Source organism: Pelmatolapia mariae, linkage group LG10_11, assembly GCF_036321145.2.
Source record: "Pelmatolapia mariae isolate MD_Pm_ZW linkage group LG10_11, Pm_UMD_F_2, whole genome shotgun sequence".
NCBI lineage: Eukaryota > Metazoa > Chordata > Actinopteri > Cichliformes > Cichlidae > Pelmatolapia > Pelmatolapia mariae.
This window is the reverse complement of record NC_086236.1, coordinates 16,817,891-16,835,109: the sequence shown is the minus strand read 5'-3', so window position 1 is coordinate 16,835,109 and position 17,219 is coordinate 16,817,891. Positions and strand designations below refer to the sequence as shown.

Below are 17,219 nucleotides of genomic sequence, written 5' to 3'. Positions count from 1 at the left end.
TATGTCAGTATATATGTATAAGTTATATCAGTTCTATTTTGACATTTAACTACTATTAGTATATTGGCTATTGTGGTATGGAGGCACTTACAGAAACTGATGCCTTGTAATATATTACAGCACTGTGCAAAACTATTATGCCGCCCCTAATTTCTTTAAAATTTGCTTACTTTCTTCTATTTCACTTGTATCAAGTAGTCCTGATCAATAGTTCTCCAGACGTTCTGAAGTTTTTCTTTGGACATTGGGTGCCTTTTCACTCTTTTTCAGTCCAGTCCGTGTACCTGATCATTTTCAGAGTAATGTTCTTTCTGGTCCGTTTACACTGACCTATGAGTCAATGAAACATAAGAAAGGCACCTAACTCAAAGCAGACATCCTATCAAAGAATTTAAAACCCTTTATTACAACACAACCTTTTGGAAAAACACAGAATTTGATCTCACTTTATTTTAGCCAAATCTACAAAAAAATGCCAGAGATATCACAGTTTGTCAAGTTGTGCACCAGCAAGTTGAGCTACGAGAATTAACTGAAGATGGAAAGAATATCACAACAGAAAAAGACATCAATCATGGATTGGCCTCCCTGGAGACCAGACCTGAACATTATTGAAGCATTTTGGGATCATGTTGGCAGAGGACGGAATAAAAGGCAGCCAACATCCAAAGAAGAGCTTTGAATGTCTTTCCAGAAGTCTGCAGAACTGTTCCTGAAGACTACTTAAAGAAATTAGCATAAAGTCTGCCTAAGAGAGTTCAGGCTGTGTTATGTTTACACATAGTTCGTTTTCATAGCAAAATATCATGAAATGAGGCAGTGGCTCAAGACGTTTTCAGTACTGTATATATTTCCATAATTACCCATAAAAACATCCATGTTATGTCTTTTTTGGGGGGATTTTGATCATACATACAGCTTCATATCATAAACCACTGATTTCTCAGCTAATATGGGAACTGATTTTTGATTGAAACTTGACGTATTTAATTCTCTCTGTCTGTTATGAAGCTAATGCTCTTCTTAAGTTATCATGCTCTAATTTGTACTGCTCAGTTTCCACATTTTCACAGTTTGTGACATTTTATAAAAAAAAAAAAAAGGTAAAAACAGGTGTTTTGGAAGCTCTTTGGATGGAAATTTAAAAAAATGTTAATGGTGGAAATGGGGCAACAAGAATTGAACGAGTCAAGCAGTTAAAAAAAACAAACACTTTTTATTGTTGTCATAATGTGTCTAATGTATAACCTTTACACAACAAAACGTTTCTCTTTTCACATTTTGCTACATTTACTTCTCCTGTTTCCTTTTATCACTATTTACATATTGAAAATCTTTCTGAGCATTATTTAAATAAACTGGTTGTCTGCGACACAGGGGGTTGAAATGCTGAAATGTGTCCTTGTTTGTTTGTGTGGCTTTTTGTGAGTGTTTAGTGATGGTACAAGCATGTCTACTGCAGCATCCCGATTCCAAGCCAGCCCGTACACACTCTCACGCCGCTTCGAGGGTCTCCTGCATTAACTTTCTAAACTGATTTAGTTTTGGTGAGGTCACGAGGCCCTCGACATGAGTGCACAACGATCACAGGTCAGCACGTGTTTTGTGTATGTTTCCTACACAAAAGTTCTGTCGTTTGAGATGAACTAGCTTTGTAATACAGCATGTGAAGGTCTTAGCATGTGCGTAGCACAGCAAAGACAAATAAAAGAATGAACGTGAATTCGAGCTTCAAAAAAGGATCTTCTAAAGTAATGTTTATTTGTGCTTTTCATGTTTTTAACTTTTTTCCTGACTTATCTGAAGCTTCCTGTAAAACACTTTGGCCTCAAAAAGTGCTTTGTATATAAACTTTATTAATATTTCTATGTTATAAAGATCATTTTAAAAAAAAAACCAAAAAAAAAACCTAGAAAATATGGAAGCCTGTTTCTGCTGCTGTTTTTTTTTTCTTAAAATTGAAAAAAACACCTTTTTTACCACGTGTTAGTCAAGAATTGGGGTTATTATCTAAAGATATTTGACTTGCTAACTCAAAATTTCAAGATTTTTTTTGTTGTTGTTGTCAGTTTTGAGTTATTTTCACAGACGTCTAAGTAAAACCAAAAATAGTATTAAGAAAGGTCGTTTTAATTTCTGCAGCTGAATCAGAACAGGCAGCTTAGACCAGCTGAGGAATGATCTTAATTCACTCTATGTGATGACTGTATTAATCAATCCAGATGCTGATTTGAGGGGAAATGTCTCTGTTAATGTTTCTTCTTAACTTCGAGACCCTCCAAAGCTGTAAGCGTGACTCCACATGCAGTGGGAGGATGTGTGGGCAGGTTTGAAGCGGGTCTGTATATTTTTATAGAAGCAAATTATAAAAACTAAAAGAGTTGCATTTCAGGCAGTAAGTCTTGCGCTTGCATTTTTTAAACCAGTTTTCTACATTTTCTTTTTTCTCTAATAGAAACCTTTTTTATCCCTTTAACCCAACTTACACTCTCAAACTTACAGTGCCCTCACACAAACCTCACCTCCGTCCTTTTCGCTGTAAAATTGTGACTATGCCAAAAATATCCTGCAGTAGAATGAAAGGTAAAACTGGGATAAAGATTTTATAGAATCAACCATCGAAAGGGGTACAGATGCAATTTCCTCAAATCTGTCGAATGGTCACTTGTACACATTCATAAGCATTCACAAGAGTGAATCCTCGTCAGTAATATTCAGACCAGTTCTTCAGACCATGTTTACATGCACATCAGGCAGTGCCATTGGTGTACTGGGAAAGCTTATTCTCCAGGTCACAGATTCTCTTCTCCTGAGACAACACTGTGGCCTTCAGATTCTGAATCTCTTCCAGCAACCTCTCAAGCAGCTGAGGCTGGACAGGACAAGAGGGGAGACAAGTGTGCAGAAGGATAAAAGGGAAACAGAAAGGAAAAAAGACTGTGATAAGAAGGTGAAATTAAGGAAAATGTTTGAAGAATAGGTTAAGGAAGGTGACTAGGACTAGAGGAAATCAATGAAAACACAGGTGAAAGCTTTGAACAAAAAAAGGTTGTGGGCAGATGGAATTACAAGAGAAAAGAAAACAGAAAGGGGTTAAAACAGAGTCACTTTGTTGTTGTTGTTGTTGTTTTTTGTATTTTACCACCACAGTCAGATTACAGGACTAAGAAATCATTCAAATGTGCTATACATGGTTATACATAAGACATCAATGTATAAAAATGCATCCAGGCTTTGGGAGCCTATAATGTGAATGCAGATTAGTAGAGAGGAGTCATCTTATACTGCTAAATTAATGTTGAACAGTAGTTCATGTGCAGGATGTGCAGGAGGTGCAGGAAGTGGGCTTACCGGCAGGCTGTTGGTGTCCAAAGTGGACATGCTGCGTCGGGTGGTGGGTCTGGAGTCCAGGACGTTCTTCTTCACCACTTTGAGCTCTCTGCTCTTCGGCGGCACGTAGCCCTGCCTCATGGACACCAGGATGGGATCTTCATCTCGGCCATCAAGCCACTCCTCGGGTTCCATGGCAGGCTCGGGTCCTGCTGTGTCTGGGTACAGATCATCTTGAAAGAGGTCCGACTGTGCAACAGGGAAGATCAAGGGGACAACAGAGACGTTTGTGTGAAGTAAAAAGTAAAGGTGCAGAGACACAAAAACAGGTAAGTCAAGTTCATCCCTAATATCAAACGTGTATTTTTCCTCCACTGGATAGCATCAGAAATCCACAAACACTGGGAACAGTGTGTCGAAGAAGCCTTTTGTTGCACTAAACTACAGCTAAGAACCAATCACTGTGCAGAAGGAAGCCTCACAAGGTGCTCGTGGCAGGATGTAAACATTAATGGTTTTCCATTCAGCTGAACTGTATTCAAATGAAACTGCAGCGACAAAGGTTGATTCGTGTTTGAGTTTTAAGGAGCCAGATAGAAGTGTGGTGTGAAAAGTCCAGGATTTCTGTTTCAATAAAGTATAAGATTGATATCTTCATCTTGCACCATTGTCAAAGTCAAACACAGCAGAGCATGAAGACCATAATGGAAGGGTGAGTCAGGCTTACTTTTCTGGGCACTGTCATTGTGATGGGCTCACATTTCTTGTCAAGCAGCTTATACAACCTGAGAAGATGAGAAAAGAGGACATGGCCACAAGTTATCACAGTTGTCGTTGTACGTATTTTTAAATGTCTGTCCATAAGAACTGAATAATCAATCTCACCTGCAATCAGTAAGTCACATAATTGTTTATCACATATGGAGATTTATATGAGAACTATATGGAAAAAGGACTACTTTTGCAGCTTTCTGCAAAGACATAAACTATCATTTCTGATATTTATAAATGTCCATGTCAGAGAGTTTATGGTTTACTAGCATTTAGCAGTGTTTGGAGAATACAAAGCATTCAGTGGTGAAGCTTTTAAGGTGAACAAAATGGAAATTTCAAATATGAACACTTGTGCTAAGTAGAAAATTAATGGACCAAATTCTCTGCAATAATAACTGATGTAATAACTACTGCATATTTGTTTCATTTATCTGAAGGCTAAAATGGCAACACATCCATTAAATCAGTGGAATCACTAAAACATGAAAAGGGCTGTGAATCGCTGCTGCAGATATGCCCAAATATAGTCGTGTGACAATTTATTCTTTGACATCTTGTGATATTGATTTTCAAAAACTAGATTTCAGACAGGACCAAAGATTACCATTTCAATCTGCGAGCACATGAGCGCAGGCATTACCAAAATACTAAAGACAAAGTAAAAAGGAGAAGCTGAGATGGAGGTGGGTTGCAAAGCAGTTTGCAGAGACAGCAGCAAGTGTAGGGACGCTGGAGAAGCTAAAACTTTTATAGCAAACTTTATAGTGATCTGGTACTTATACAGTTATTTTCTAGTCTACCTGAGCACTTAAGGCACTTTTAAATACAATTCCTACAAGAAATCAGTTTTTGTTTTTATATACCTAAGTGTGTTGACCTCATGATGACACTGACACTCCAGTGGATGCATTAGGGGTAACTTGAGGCTAGTATTTTGCCCAAGGATACAACCCAGTCAGCCTCCAGCTGAACCACAGCTGGCTTATTGTCACCTTCTTACACGGTTAAGTTGCACTCAAGTTGAAATCATTGCAAGATCAGCATCTTACCTGGCAATCTCACATTTGCTGACATCAACACCTCTTTTGGGCATGAAGCCCATCCCTCTCTGGGGCTCCTTGCTGCTGAAGGTGTTGAGGTAGTGAACATACGGTGGTTCCTCTGTGATCTCAAAGTACCGGACACTGCTGTCCCCCTAAACACACACACATGAACAAGTGTAAAAACAAGTGTGACTGTGTTAGCATTAAGGCTGATAATACATCTACAATTAAGTGTAAAAATAAGTCGAAGTTATATCTCTGTACCTTTCCACAGAGGTAGACCATATTTGCATCTGGATCGTAATAAGGTAACAATACTCCATTACTTGTGTCCAACTCCAAAAGTGCAATAGGTTCCTCAAAATTTGTCTGTGGACAATAACAAGCTGTGAGGAAAACTGACAGGTTTCTGTGTAGATTCATATTATAGTGTGTGAACATATTTTTACAGCCACTCTGTGAAATGTAGTCATTGTTACCGGGTCCCAGAGGCCGAGCTCTCTCTGACTCATCCTGGTGAATCCTGTAGTGAAGATGTTTCCATCTCTGGTGAAGATTGCTCTCATTGGCCTGATGCCCTCATGTGGAGCCAGACGTTCCTGTTGGTCAGCAGAGAAACAGACATTAATAACATAACTACAACAATGTAAGAGCTAAAGATTTCAAGTTAAATCCTTATTTTCTGTCTCTGTGCCTGTTTAATGAAAGTTTGTGTCTCACTGTTTCCTGAAGTCAAGTAATTCTAAGGAGCTAATATATTCTTGAACAATAAGAAAATAAAAATATAGTCACCAAAATAATTGTGCTAATTATTTATAATAATATATACCAATAATATATTTTGAGACAGCTTCTGCATTATATGACTTTATACTGTGAAACAGTATACCTTTTACATGATTTCTTAGTTTTTTGCATATTTGTCTCACTTAACAATACATGAAACTAACACAGCCTTTCATGAAAAGAATTAACACCAACAGTCAAACATGGTGGTGGTAGTGTGATGGTCTGGGGCTGCTTTGCTGCTTCAGGACCTCAACAATTTGCTGTGCTTTCACATGAGCTTAAACAGGCTACTCAGCCCCTCCAATGTGGTTGAATTAAAACAATTATGCAAAAACAAATGAGCCAAAATTCCTCCAAAGCGGTGGGAAAGACTTTTTGCCAAGACCAGCCATCACAAACCCCTGATTGTAGTTCTCGCTACCAGTATTGGCACACCCAGTTATTAGCTGTGGGAGGAAATTACTTTTTCACAAAGTGCCAGTGTTTGGATGATTTTTTTGTATTTACTCAGATTTTATTCACGTTTTATTAAAGATCTGAAACATGTAAGCGTGACAAGTATACAAAAAAAAAAAAAATCAGGAAGAGGACAAAGACTTTTTCATGGGATTGAATTTATTAGTAATTTCTACTCACGCACCGCCACCACTTCTCTTTTGCGTGGATCACAGACACGCAGACGTCGATCCTTACAGGTGGTGCAAAACAAGCTGCCGTTACGGTTCCAGCTGACGCTGTAGATGAGGTCTGGATGGTCGTCCATGGAGATGAGGGGTTCACCTGTCCCCACGTTCCAGATAATTATCAGGTTGTCACTGCCTGGAGGGTGATGGAGTCGAAACACAGATAGACATCCTATTCAAGATCTTGTTCATGACTGTTTTGTTCTAATTTACTGTCACATAGGGGGTCCAAAAAAGATATGAAGGATGTCATGAAAACATAAGAGGACACTGGAGGTTTGTGTGTTTCTGTGTCCTGCCTGCAGTGAGTAGTATGTTGCGTGCGGTGGGGTGCCAGCTGACAATGCCGACTCGTTTGGAGTGTCCCTCCAAGACCACCACGGGGTCCGACAGGGGGCGGGTCAAAGTGTGATCTGGAATTTGCCACACCTGGAGACGACACAGACACAGCAATGTGATCAGTTGTCCAAAAATGTTATTAGAAGTCATTCAAAATTTGACATCAGTTAAAAAAAATGCTATCATTATTTTGTACCGCATGCGCAATTTCATACAAAAAACGTAAATGTCAGTGGAGTGATTAAATTTCTGTATGCACCTCAGGAGAAAGATGTCGGTATCACAATGCTAATAAAATAAAATAAAAGAAAGAAAGTTATCCTGCAATAAAGGATCAATAACATCTGGCATTACGTGTAATATCGGAGCCTTTCTGCTTTGTTTCTCTTCTTTTCACTTACACATCACAGAATTTTATTTTGCTATTAAAGTCACTGCCAAAGATTTATTGTGGAGCTCACTCATTTTAATTGAACCATAACTCTACTGACTGTTATTACAGAGTTATATTTATGTTGCCTCACAGCCAAGGCGACAACCATCTGTTAAAGCTTACACCTGTGTGCAGCTCCAGTACACTGACGACTGTGCAGATAATCGGAAAGGGTTTTCCTTAATGAAACTGTTTGTGCTTTACCTGCTGCTATTTGTTAGAAGATAATTCAGATTATCTATAAAAAGCTGAACTGCTGCCAGACTTTATCTGTTGGTAGATATTGCATTGGCGCGTGTCTGTTCACATGGCCTATTTGGTTGCACTCAACCAAAGCCTGCTCAAACATAACTGATCAAAAGTAGTGGGACTAGAAACATTCAGAAAGGTTCCAGTGCCAAAGATCTCTCACTTGCTGAGCTTATCTAAATACAATACTGAGACAGTGGCTGTTTAAACCATAAACATATCCATAATCAATACGTAAAGCATTATTTTATCAAGCCCAAACATGGCTAAAACTCTCACTATTGGGCTACTGAGTCACAAAACATTAATTCTCAATTCATCTGCTTTATTTTAAAAGCAACTGCTCATGTCAATGGACATTAGAACACACAATACATTATTCTCAGTACATATTCAGTTTGTTGGAACGGGGTCTTTACAGTTACAACACACAGCTGTTTGAGGCACATATGTTCAAGAAGTTGCGCACAAACACAGACCCACACTCACGACTCAAACGAGCCTGCGAGATGACACAATGACGAGTCTCTGTGACGGAATGACATCACAGCTCACAGCAGCTGCACACGTCTGTCTGAGTGCCGGACACAAACAGACCTCACAAAGGCAAACACACGGCACTCAAACAGCATCGGAGCAGCTGCTGCCACAAGAGAAGCCATGATTCAATCACTCGATCGCGCAAAGATTCCTGCAATGTCACTATGAACAAGTGGGTGACTTTTGGCCTCCGTGACAACTGTGCTGGTGCACACATGCTGAGACATGTTGTCATTATACAATCCAGAAAAAAGTACAAAGGGCACATGTATAACTAATGTACAATATATTATCTAAATACATAGTTTATATGTTTTATTCTACCAGAAAACTACTTCAGCCATAGGAATTAGGAGGGTAAGTAGCATCCAGGCAGTGCTTATCAAATGCACTCGGTCATCAGCAAGTGTGAACACCTCTAAAAAGCGGAAGTTTGGAGCAATCGGGTGTGTGTTAACATGGGGTGCTGGAGCCTATCCCAGCTGTCATAGTGCGAGAGGCGGGGTACACCCTGGACAGGTCGCCAGTCTGTCACAAGGCTAACACATAGAGAAAGACAACCATTCACACCAATGGGCAATTTGGATTAATCAATTAACCTATCCCCACAAACTGAATGTCTTTGGATGGTGGGAGGAAGCTGGAGTACCTGGAGGGAACGCACGCAAACACGGGGAGAACATGCAAACTCCACACAGAAAGACCCCGGAAAGACCTTCTTGCTGTGCGGCAACAGTGCTAACCACCATGCTGCCCTAAAATCCAACATATGAATTGATATTTTAGCATCTCATCAGTTACTTTGTTTGTTTATTTAGGCAATATACACCAGATTTTAGCTGAAAATTATTTGCAGGTCAATTCAGCAATTATTTAGAAAATCAAGTAAGTAAAAAATGACTTGGTCTCACACCTGCAGTATGAGGGTTTCCTCTAATTTATGTATCTTAAACCTGAATATATTTGTTTGATTGCTGATTGGATAAAAGAAGACATCAGATGATGTTGTCTTGAGGGAATTTTTGTGAGCTCAAACAGATTGCCAGATCAAGGCCAGAAATATTTCCTATCTGCTGTCCAAATCAAGATCACCCAGAAATGATCTTTGGAGTGTCATTTTTGCGTCAGTGGAGCAGCTCATCACACTGTGAATACTTAACCCGGTTCTCATCTCGTGCTTTTAGAGCAGCTTACAGCTCTTCACATACTGTAAGTAATTGCTGCCCTTTACTAGTGTGGATTTTATCCCAGAGATAACAGTTTAACACTTTGTCTGACCGCAGCTCGGCCAGGAAACACTGTGGTCCAGGGAATTATCCAGACATTAACTAGTCTTATCTGAAGAGCTGAAGCCTGTTTATATCTAGATTAACTCCAGAACAAGGACCACAAATATGCATTATTTATTTTAACACAGTCTTAGAAGAAATTTGAAACAGTGCAGGAATGCTGAATAGTAAAATTAGCTGGGACACACAAAATGTCATGGATTATAAAATGTTAAAAAAAAACAGCTGTTGTAATGGGTTTAAAGGATGTATAACCTTCTTTAGTTTCACATCACGTACTTTCCTAACAGGCAAGTATCATGGCACAGAAATATAAAGACCTCACAGTGACCCCTGCTGACTGAACTCAGTCATGAGACATCTGCAGTGTATCACAAACACCTCTAAAACTCTTCTGGTTTTCGTCTGCCATTCAAAACTCAGCAACAACAATAATGTAAGATGAGACTGCAAAGTGTGTTTACAAAGCCCCAGCTGCTAAACAATATGGAAAAGGTACGCCACATAATCTGTAAGGTGACGTGATTTTAACACATTAAAATCCCATTCCTGCTGATGTGAGGTGATCAGCACCAGATGGAGCAGGACATGATCGCAGATACTGATACTTTAACTATTTTCCATATTTCTTGCTCACGTCTCCTTATTTCCTGCATGTTTGACGAGAGATTTTAGCCCGATATGATAGGATACTGATAGGAAAATACAACAAGCAGGGAAACAGGTCATGAGGAAGCTGTCGTATTGTGGACGCCACAGGTTTGTAGATGCATTACAGCAATGAAGCCGTTCACAGGCAGAATGCTTTGATCAGCCTTACAAAATATCATGCGTGGCCTGATGGAGATAGAGATGACGCAGAGCAGGTGGGTGGAGACGCAGACAGGTAGACACACTGACGCGTAGACTGGTTCTCTTAACTTGTTGTTCATTTAAGAAGCAGGAAGACGTGACAAACTCAAGCTGTGAAGACCTCTATGACTGCTATCTGAGTCACTGAATAACAAACTCCTCCACATGCATCTGCAACTTGTCTCTCCCACCCACACACACACACACACACACACACACACACACACACACACACACACACAGATTACCATTGCAGTGCAGTCCTCCGAACAGCTGGCCAGGATATTGTCGTCATGAGGGCACCAATCGATATCCAGGACGGGTCCAGAGTGACCAATCACCAGCGGGTAGTTCTTATCCACACGACCTGTCTGCAACACAGAGGACTGAGTTAGGACTGTGTTTGTATAACGGGTCACCATTAATAATCAATATTCATTCATTTCTTTAAAAAAGGTCAAAATAACAGCCTTAAGCCCAGTCAGACATCAGCACAGCTAGGTTAAAAAATTAAAACAACTATTTTCCCTCAATGTGAAACAGTCCTGGAATAATTAGATTAAAAGTTAATTCTTGATCTCAGACATAGTGGGTATAACCATGAGGTCCGTTTTAATAGCTGTTCTCCAGATTTTTACCATCTTCCTCAGTGGAAGACTCTCAGTTTTCAAGAATAAGTAAATGTTATATGTGAGATCAAGAGCATGATGGGCCAAGTGATTTTTGTTCAGGTCTATTTCCTGATACATAAACCCATAGAATTGAAATAGGGTGTACTTTATTCTTCAGATGACTGTATATGACTGAGATTTAGTTGGATATATTTGGAGAGCTCCTTTTAAGCTAATATAGATTGGAAATGGGCAGCCGTTATAGAAAACATATTTAATACCATCAAATATTTTTCTCAAAGGTGTATTTCTGATCTTAAGTGAACCAGATGGGGTTGTAAGAACCTTTTGAAACTTGTCTCAAAAGCAGATGTTTGAGGACAACCCAATGTTCCCATGTTCCCTGTTCCCATGGTTCCTATCATGTGAACATGTGTATCAGCTCTTAGATATAACTCCGTCCTGACACACACTCAGTCACACTCCAAGAGTGGTGTATTTATAGCAGAGTGACGAGGCGTTGAAAGGGGAGTTTTTCATGTGGCCTGTTGGGGACTCAGTGGGGGGAAGAGGAGGATGGAGAGCACATTGGTGTGTATTAATAGCGTGTCTGTTCACCGTGACTCCAGTAAATAATCATGTCCATTCCTCAGTGCCTCAAAAAAACTCTGCATTGCTTTGTGTCCTGCTGCTCTTTTTCATTAATTAGCACCTCTGAGATGCTGAAGAATCCCAGCGGGTATGACCTTATTACACCCACATACTGTTTTTTTTTTTCCCCTTAAATCTCAGAAATGTAAAAACCGGTCGCTTAACCTTTTTTAGTCGAGCTGAAATACTAACCTTTGTGTAAGCTTAAAACATGAAGTCAAATTTTCCCCCCAAATTTCTAGACTGGATAATGTTAACTTGTTCTTGTAACTCTGGGCAGTGATTGGCTGGGTAGTTCAGTTTAATTTCTGCAGTCTTATTACAACAGTGTGAAGTGTGCTGAGCTTGAGCATAAACTGTCACCACGTTAGATGTAAATCAAAGGTGGATGTTACATCACGCTGAAATAAAATCCAAACATATTTATCCAACTTAGCCCTGAAAATGAATTAAACACATTTCACTAACCAATATCAGGATCACTGGGTCACTTTTACCCTCCCAGTAAAATATTCACACAAGTTAACTACATTTCTGGTGTCAGCTTTAATTCAGTGTAGCCACCAGGCTATTGCACTGTTAGCATCACGTCTAAGAAAAGCAGCTGATTTCTTATGATTTGCATGTCTCAAAGGACCAAACACTGACTCTTCTGTGTATTTCAAAATAATTACTGGACCACAGGACAAAGGAACTTGCCAAAAACCTTGCCGTATATAAGCAACACTTCAGCTCCTAGCGAAAGCTAAATACTACCAGACAGTCTTTTACTGAGACAAATACTCATGAATGAAAGTCTACCTCTGATCACTGTGCTTCAGCAATACTGAGAAACAAAAACAAAGTGTATAAGCTGTTTGTAGTTTGCTGTTTCTGCTGTTTTTTAAGGTCTAATTCTGAGTGTTCTTCTTTAAGGATACTGTTTATTGGATGGCTTGATTTCCTGCTGTAAAAGTTTTGTATTTAAACACACAGAAAAAACAAAGTGTCCACACTCATTTAAGCAGTGCCTTCACCTAACAATGCCAATTCACGTACACCGACATCCAGAAAAGCCCCAGATATGCACTTCTTTTTCTTTTCTTCCTCTTATAGAGCAATAATAGTCTGCTGTCTGGAACCTCATGCTGAAAGCAAGTCAGTTTCAGAGAGCTACTATTTCTCTTTTAAAACACAGACAAACACGCAATAAAAGCATATCTGCTTGCAACACGCACACAAACACCACTCAGCAGCTCAAAGACCATAAATAGCTCGATATAAATAGAAAGAAAGAGCCAGATGATCAGCCAGAGTTCATCTAATGTAGATCATGAATATCTGTACATGATTTAATGTCAGTCATTTAGATACTCCTGCAGATCAGCATGAGACATGTAGAGCCATGCTGTCAATGTTCCTAGAAATCCTTTTTCCCAGAACAGAGCTTATTACAGTCACACTTTCATTTACACTCTAATACACTCTACATCACACGGAGAAGCAAATGAGGTGCTATTAATTTTTATTGTGATTTATTGGAACGCTGGTCAACTGAGAATTGATTCAAGCACAAAAAAGCTAAAAGCATGTCAGATATTTGAGTGTTACATTTGAATCCCTCCAACCCTCTGACCTTTACTGACCTTAGAAAGGGGCAGGACGAGAAACGCTCCTCCTCCACTGGATTCAACGATGACTGCCAAGAACTTTGGATTGACGGCGCAGAAGGAGCTGTCCCATGTCACCTTGGACACACGAATGTCATCGTAACCCTGCTCAGCCTTTACCACCTGGCCGAAGACGTGACGAAACTTGCTCTGCCGCACGATGCTGCGACTCATGGCTGAGGAAAGGAGAGGGCAGACAGGAAAGAAATGAAGAAGAATTAGAGACCGCAGAGAGCGGCGATGAAAGTTTAGATAAAGATAAAATAGAGCTATCTGAGGAGTTTAATGTATCTGCTGTACATGAATGATTTCAGGGGATTTCATTTGGAATGATGTGTCATAAACGGAGACTTTCAACAACAGAGAAATGTGTTAATTACAGTGAAGTACACGCCTCACTCAGTCTGTGCTTTTAATCTGTGGGTTTAAGTGTTTATATAACTGCTTATTTAATGCTTAATTACTACTGTAATATGTTTAGGCAGTTTTTGCTGTTTTGAAAGTTGAAAATGACTAACTAACCTATTTTTGGTATTTATTTTATTCGTTGAAAGTATTTGCAGATCAAACATAAATACAGGATAGTCAAAAGTTACATAAAGCATTATTTTTTTACAACATGAAGCAGGTGCAGAATGGCGAGATTAAAAGTTTGTTCTTTGACATGTCCTGCGATGGACTGGTGACCTGGACTGGTATAACCTGCTTATACAGTCTATGACACAGTAGACTGTGTAAGCAGTTTTTTTGTATTACACTCAGTTTTTCATAATTACTGTTAGGCAGTAAGCTCGAGGTTCTTTCGCATTAAACTGCAAACTTAACAGACTTAATAATATCATATTTCCATTTACTGACAGTAAATTTTCTGCACTGTTTCATTTAAAAATGTCAACTTGATTTTCTGACTGCCGCCTCACAGTGAGAAGTCTCTGAGTTTGAACTTTTGGAGTGGAGTTTTCATGTTCTCTCTGTGCTTTCATGGCTTCTCTCCGGGTACTCTGGCTTTCTCTCACAGTCCAAAGACATACATGTTGGGGTAATTAATGATTCTAAATGTGTCATAGGTGTGAATGATTGTCTCTGTGTTAGCATTGGTATTTGCCTGGTGACCTGTCCAGGGTGTACTTCTGAACTAGATACGCAGTTAAGAACATGGATGGATTTCTGTGTGTGGACAGTTCTCACAGTGGTTAGTACAAAAACTCTGCGCTGTTGCTGTATGTGGTTACTATTATTTTCAACATTACAATTTCTGAGCTTCTAATTTAAAAAAAAAAAACAAGTCTATTAAGTACATAAATAAGAAGAGCTCACTTATTTTGCCACAGCGCACAAAGTTCATGACTTATTTATTATTTATATTAGTTGTACTGAGTTTGCATGCTTTTTTAAGTGACACCGACTCATTATAGTCTAATCATGCTCTACAATGATCAATACTAACATCAGTGTTGCTTGTTTCTTAGTAAACATTTTAATTGCTTCAAACACTGTGACTTTTTCTCCTGTAAATGATGATGAATTCTGTAATTTGATCTTAGGCTGTTTGTTGCTATCCTGTGGCTGTCGCAGGCAAAAGGCCAACCGGACTGTAATCCTCCGAAACACAGGGGATATTCTGTAACAGTCCTTGCCATTACTGCAGATATTAATAGGTGATTGTCCCACCAAACACTATGTGGCAGCCAAACATCAAAGACAAACACTAAGACACAGAGAACAGATAAAAGGTGGGAGGGGGAGAGAACTTGACAGATACAGTGTCACGGCCCAGCACTTCAGTCACACAACTCCTGTGAGAATATGCCGATTCAAACAGACCTAACATACTTGCAGACTCTACTGGCTTACATAAGGCTAAAACTGAAAGCCCTAGTCTAAAAGTAGGTCTGTATGGGGCCCCTAAGAGATCTGACTAATGCAGTGACTCTGTGTGTTAGCAGGATTACATTAAACCCTAAGCATTAGACTTTTCACTATTCAGATAAAACCTTTGTCAGTGATGCTGTCTGACTTTCACAGTAGAATATATCACAATCTGTCCCAAAGTTGACTTATGAGGGGAAAGAAGCTCCTGGAACCTCCGTGAAAGTCACATCCCAGAGACCATTTCAGCACAGCCAACAGTGGGGCATTTAAGGCCTCATTATACATATTATATAGTTTTTACAACAGGATTTCAAAAAAAGAAAAAAAGAAAAAGAAAAGACTGTTAATGATCACATAATGACCTTCTCCTGGTCTAATGCTTTTTTTTTTTTTTTTTAAAGTACACTGATTTCTGTGCTCTACTGTCAATGTCTTGTCATGTAATATAAGCCAAACTAAAACTGAGGCAAAGAGTAGATTTAGCATCTGTGAAAAACCTCTTGCTATTAATTCCGCCTCAGGTTAATGAGATGGGTCTGCTCTGTCGCGCATTGCACGGCCCTGGAGAATCCAGACAGCGAAAGAATGACACTGGCACTTTCCTAATATAGACATGACAAACTGCACTGTCCTACCCGGGCCGGCCGCTCCTCCCACCTGATCCCAAATGGTTCCAGAAAGAAGGTCCCGCACCCTGTGTCGTTTTATCACTAATGAGCTGACTGTAAATCTGATCTGTCACTGCGCACAGCCCGCAGAAAAACGCATAAAACACGGGAACAGAGACTGGCAGGGGCGCAGGAGGAGGAGGTGGTGGTGGTGGGGGTAGTTATGTACAAAGTACTCCTTAAAGTATCCCGCAGCTGTCACAGCATGCACGACTTAAGATCAGTCGCCAGAGGCAGAAAAGTGCATAGTCACAACGTCCCGGCTGTGTTTTCGGGGTTTCCAAATGTAAGGACGCGCTCGCTCCCCTCCAGCTGCGCAGTAAAGAAGCTGACGCACCTCTCGTCCCACTGCAGCACAGACACCGACACACATATTAGGAAACACAGGCTCACCTCAGGTTTTGGGGAGACCCCTCTTCCCTGGATAACGGTCACGGTTTATGTCGAATGGACTGCTACTCCTCCTCCTCCACCCTCTCCCTCTGCTGCCTTTATTCCTTTTGTATTATATTCCCTGCAATCAGCTGTCCCGGAGTCGGTGCGGACTTTTAGTGAGGAGAGAGCTGGAAAACTGCGCTACGGTCTTCGGCAGGGAGAGACAGAGGGGAGATGCCGGGGCAGAGCAGGAGAGAGAGAAGGGGGAGGGTGCGGGTGGATGGGTGCAGGGTGGGTGCCATCTATTTTGGAACAGGCGCGCCTTTGACAAGTGGGGGAGCGCGTTCCCGGGGTCACTGCTTGGGATAGATGAATATGAGTTAAACTGGTAAATGAGCACACCGCTCAGCTGAGCTGGTTTCCAAAGCTGCTTTTAAAGTCCTTCTATTGACAAGTCTGGATGTTCGGCAGCCACTGTGAACACCCCCGGGAAGTTATTTGGGCACTTATTGTCCAAAAGAAGGTTGTTTTTAATTGCACTGCGGCTGACCATTGATTCAAAACAAATAAAACTTGACTGACATAGTCTTTATTTATTTTATTAATAAAAGATTTTATTACCTGATAACCAAACAGCCCTCATCACAGCCCTTCCTTTCACCTCTAATGGTACACAGCATTAATTAAGGTGACCTTTGACCTTTTAGACACTAGTCAGCTAAAGTTAATAGATTTTTGCACCTGTTGTACTAGTTGGTAGCTGAGGACAGACAAAGGGGAAGTTGGTTCTCTGGTTTTATTGCACTCTCAGCATACCTGGATACCTGAAGTGCGTGCTGAGCCGGCTATGGCTGTCTTTCTTTGTTTCAGTCACGAAAGAGACTTCTTCAGCAGGGAGAATCCATTCCAACTCAGAATCTTTCTGTGATTCTCTGCATCCTGGTGTCAGGACTTTCATAAAGAAAAAAAGAGAACAGAGAAATGATTTCTTTCCTGCGCTCCGTTAATTTAACACGGCATCATGTTTGTGCTCAAGGTCTGAAGTTCTGTATGTGATGGTAACCAGAATACA

General features: G+C 40.2%; 1 protein-coding gene across 2 annotated transcripts; it reads right to left on the bottom strand.

The window, feature by feature from the left end:
• Positions 1-1,198: 1,198 nt before the first annotated feature.
• coro6 (coronin 6) lies at positions 1,199-16,382 on the bottom strand. Of its 2 annotated transcripts, none has more exons than XM_063487723.1 (11): positions 16,166-16,382; positions 13,209-13,408; positions 10,570-10,692; positions 6,919-7,048; positions 6,577-6,755; positions 5,627-5,746; positions 5,412-5,516; positions 5,154-5,299; positions 4,058-4,115; positions 3,352-3,579; positions 1,199-3,032 (listed from the first exon to the last, which is right to left on the bottom strand). In XM_063487723.1, exons 2-11 carry the CDS (start codon positions 13,404-13,406, stop codon positions 2,982-2,984), a joined length of 1,338 nt encoding a protein of 445 aa, XP_063343793.1. In that variant the 5' UTR covers positions 13,407-13,408; positions 16,166-16,382; the 3' UTR covers positions 1,199-2,981. The 2 variants fall into 2 exon arrangements, with proteins under 2 accessions (XP_063343793.1, XP_063343794.1); XM_063487724.1 differs by having other exon boundaries at positions 1,199-2,872.
• Positions 16,383-17,219: the final 837 nt, after the last annotated feature.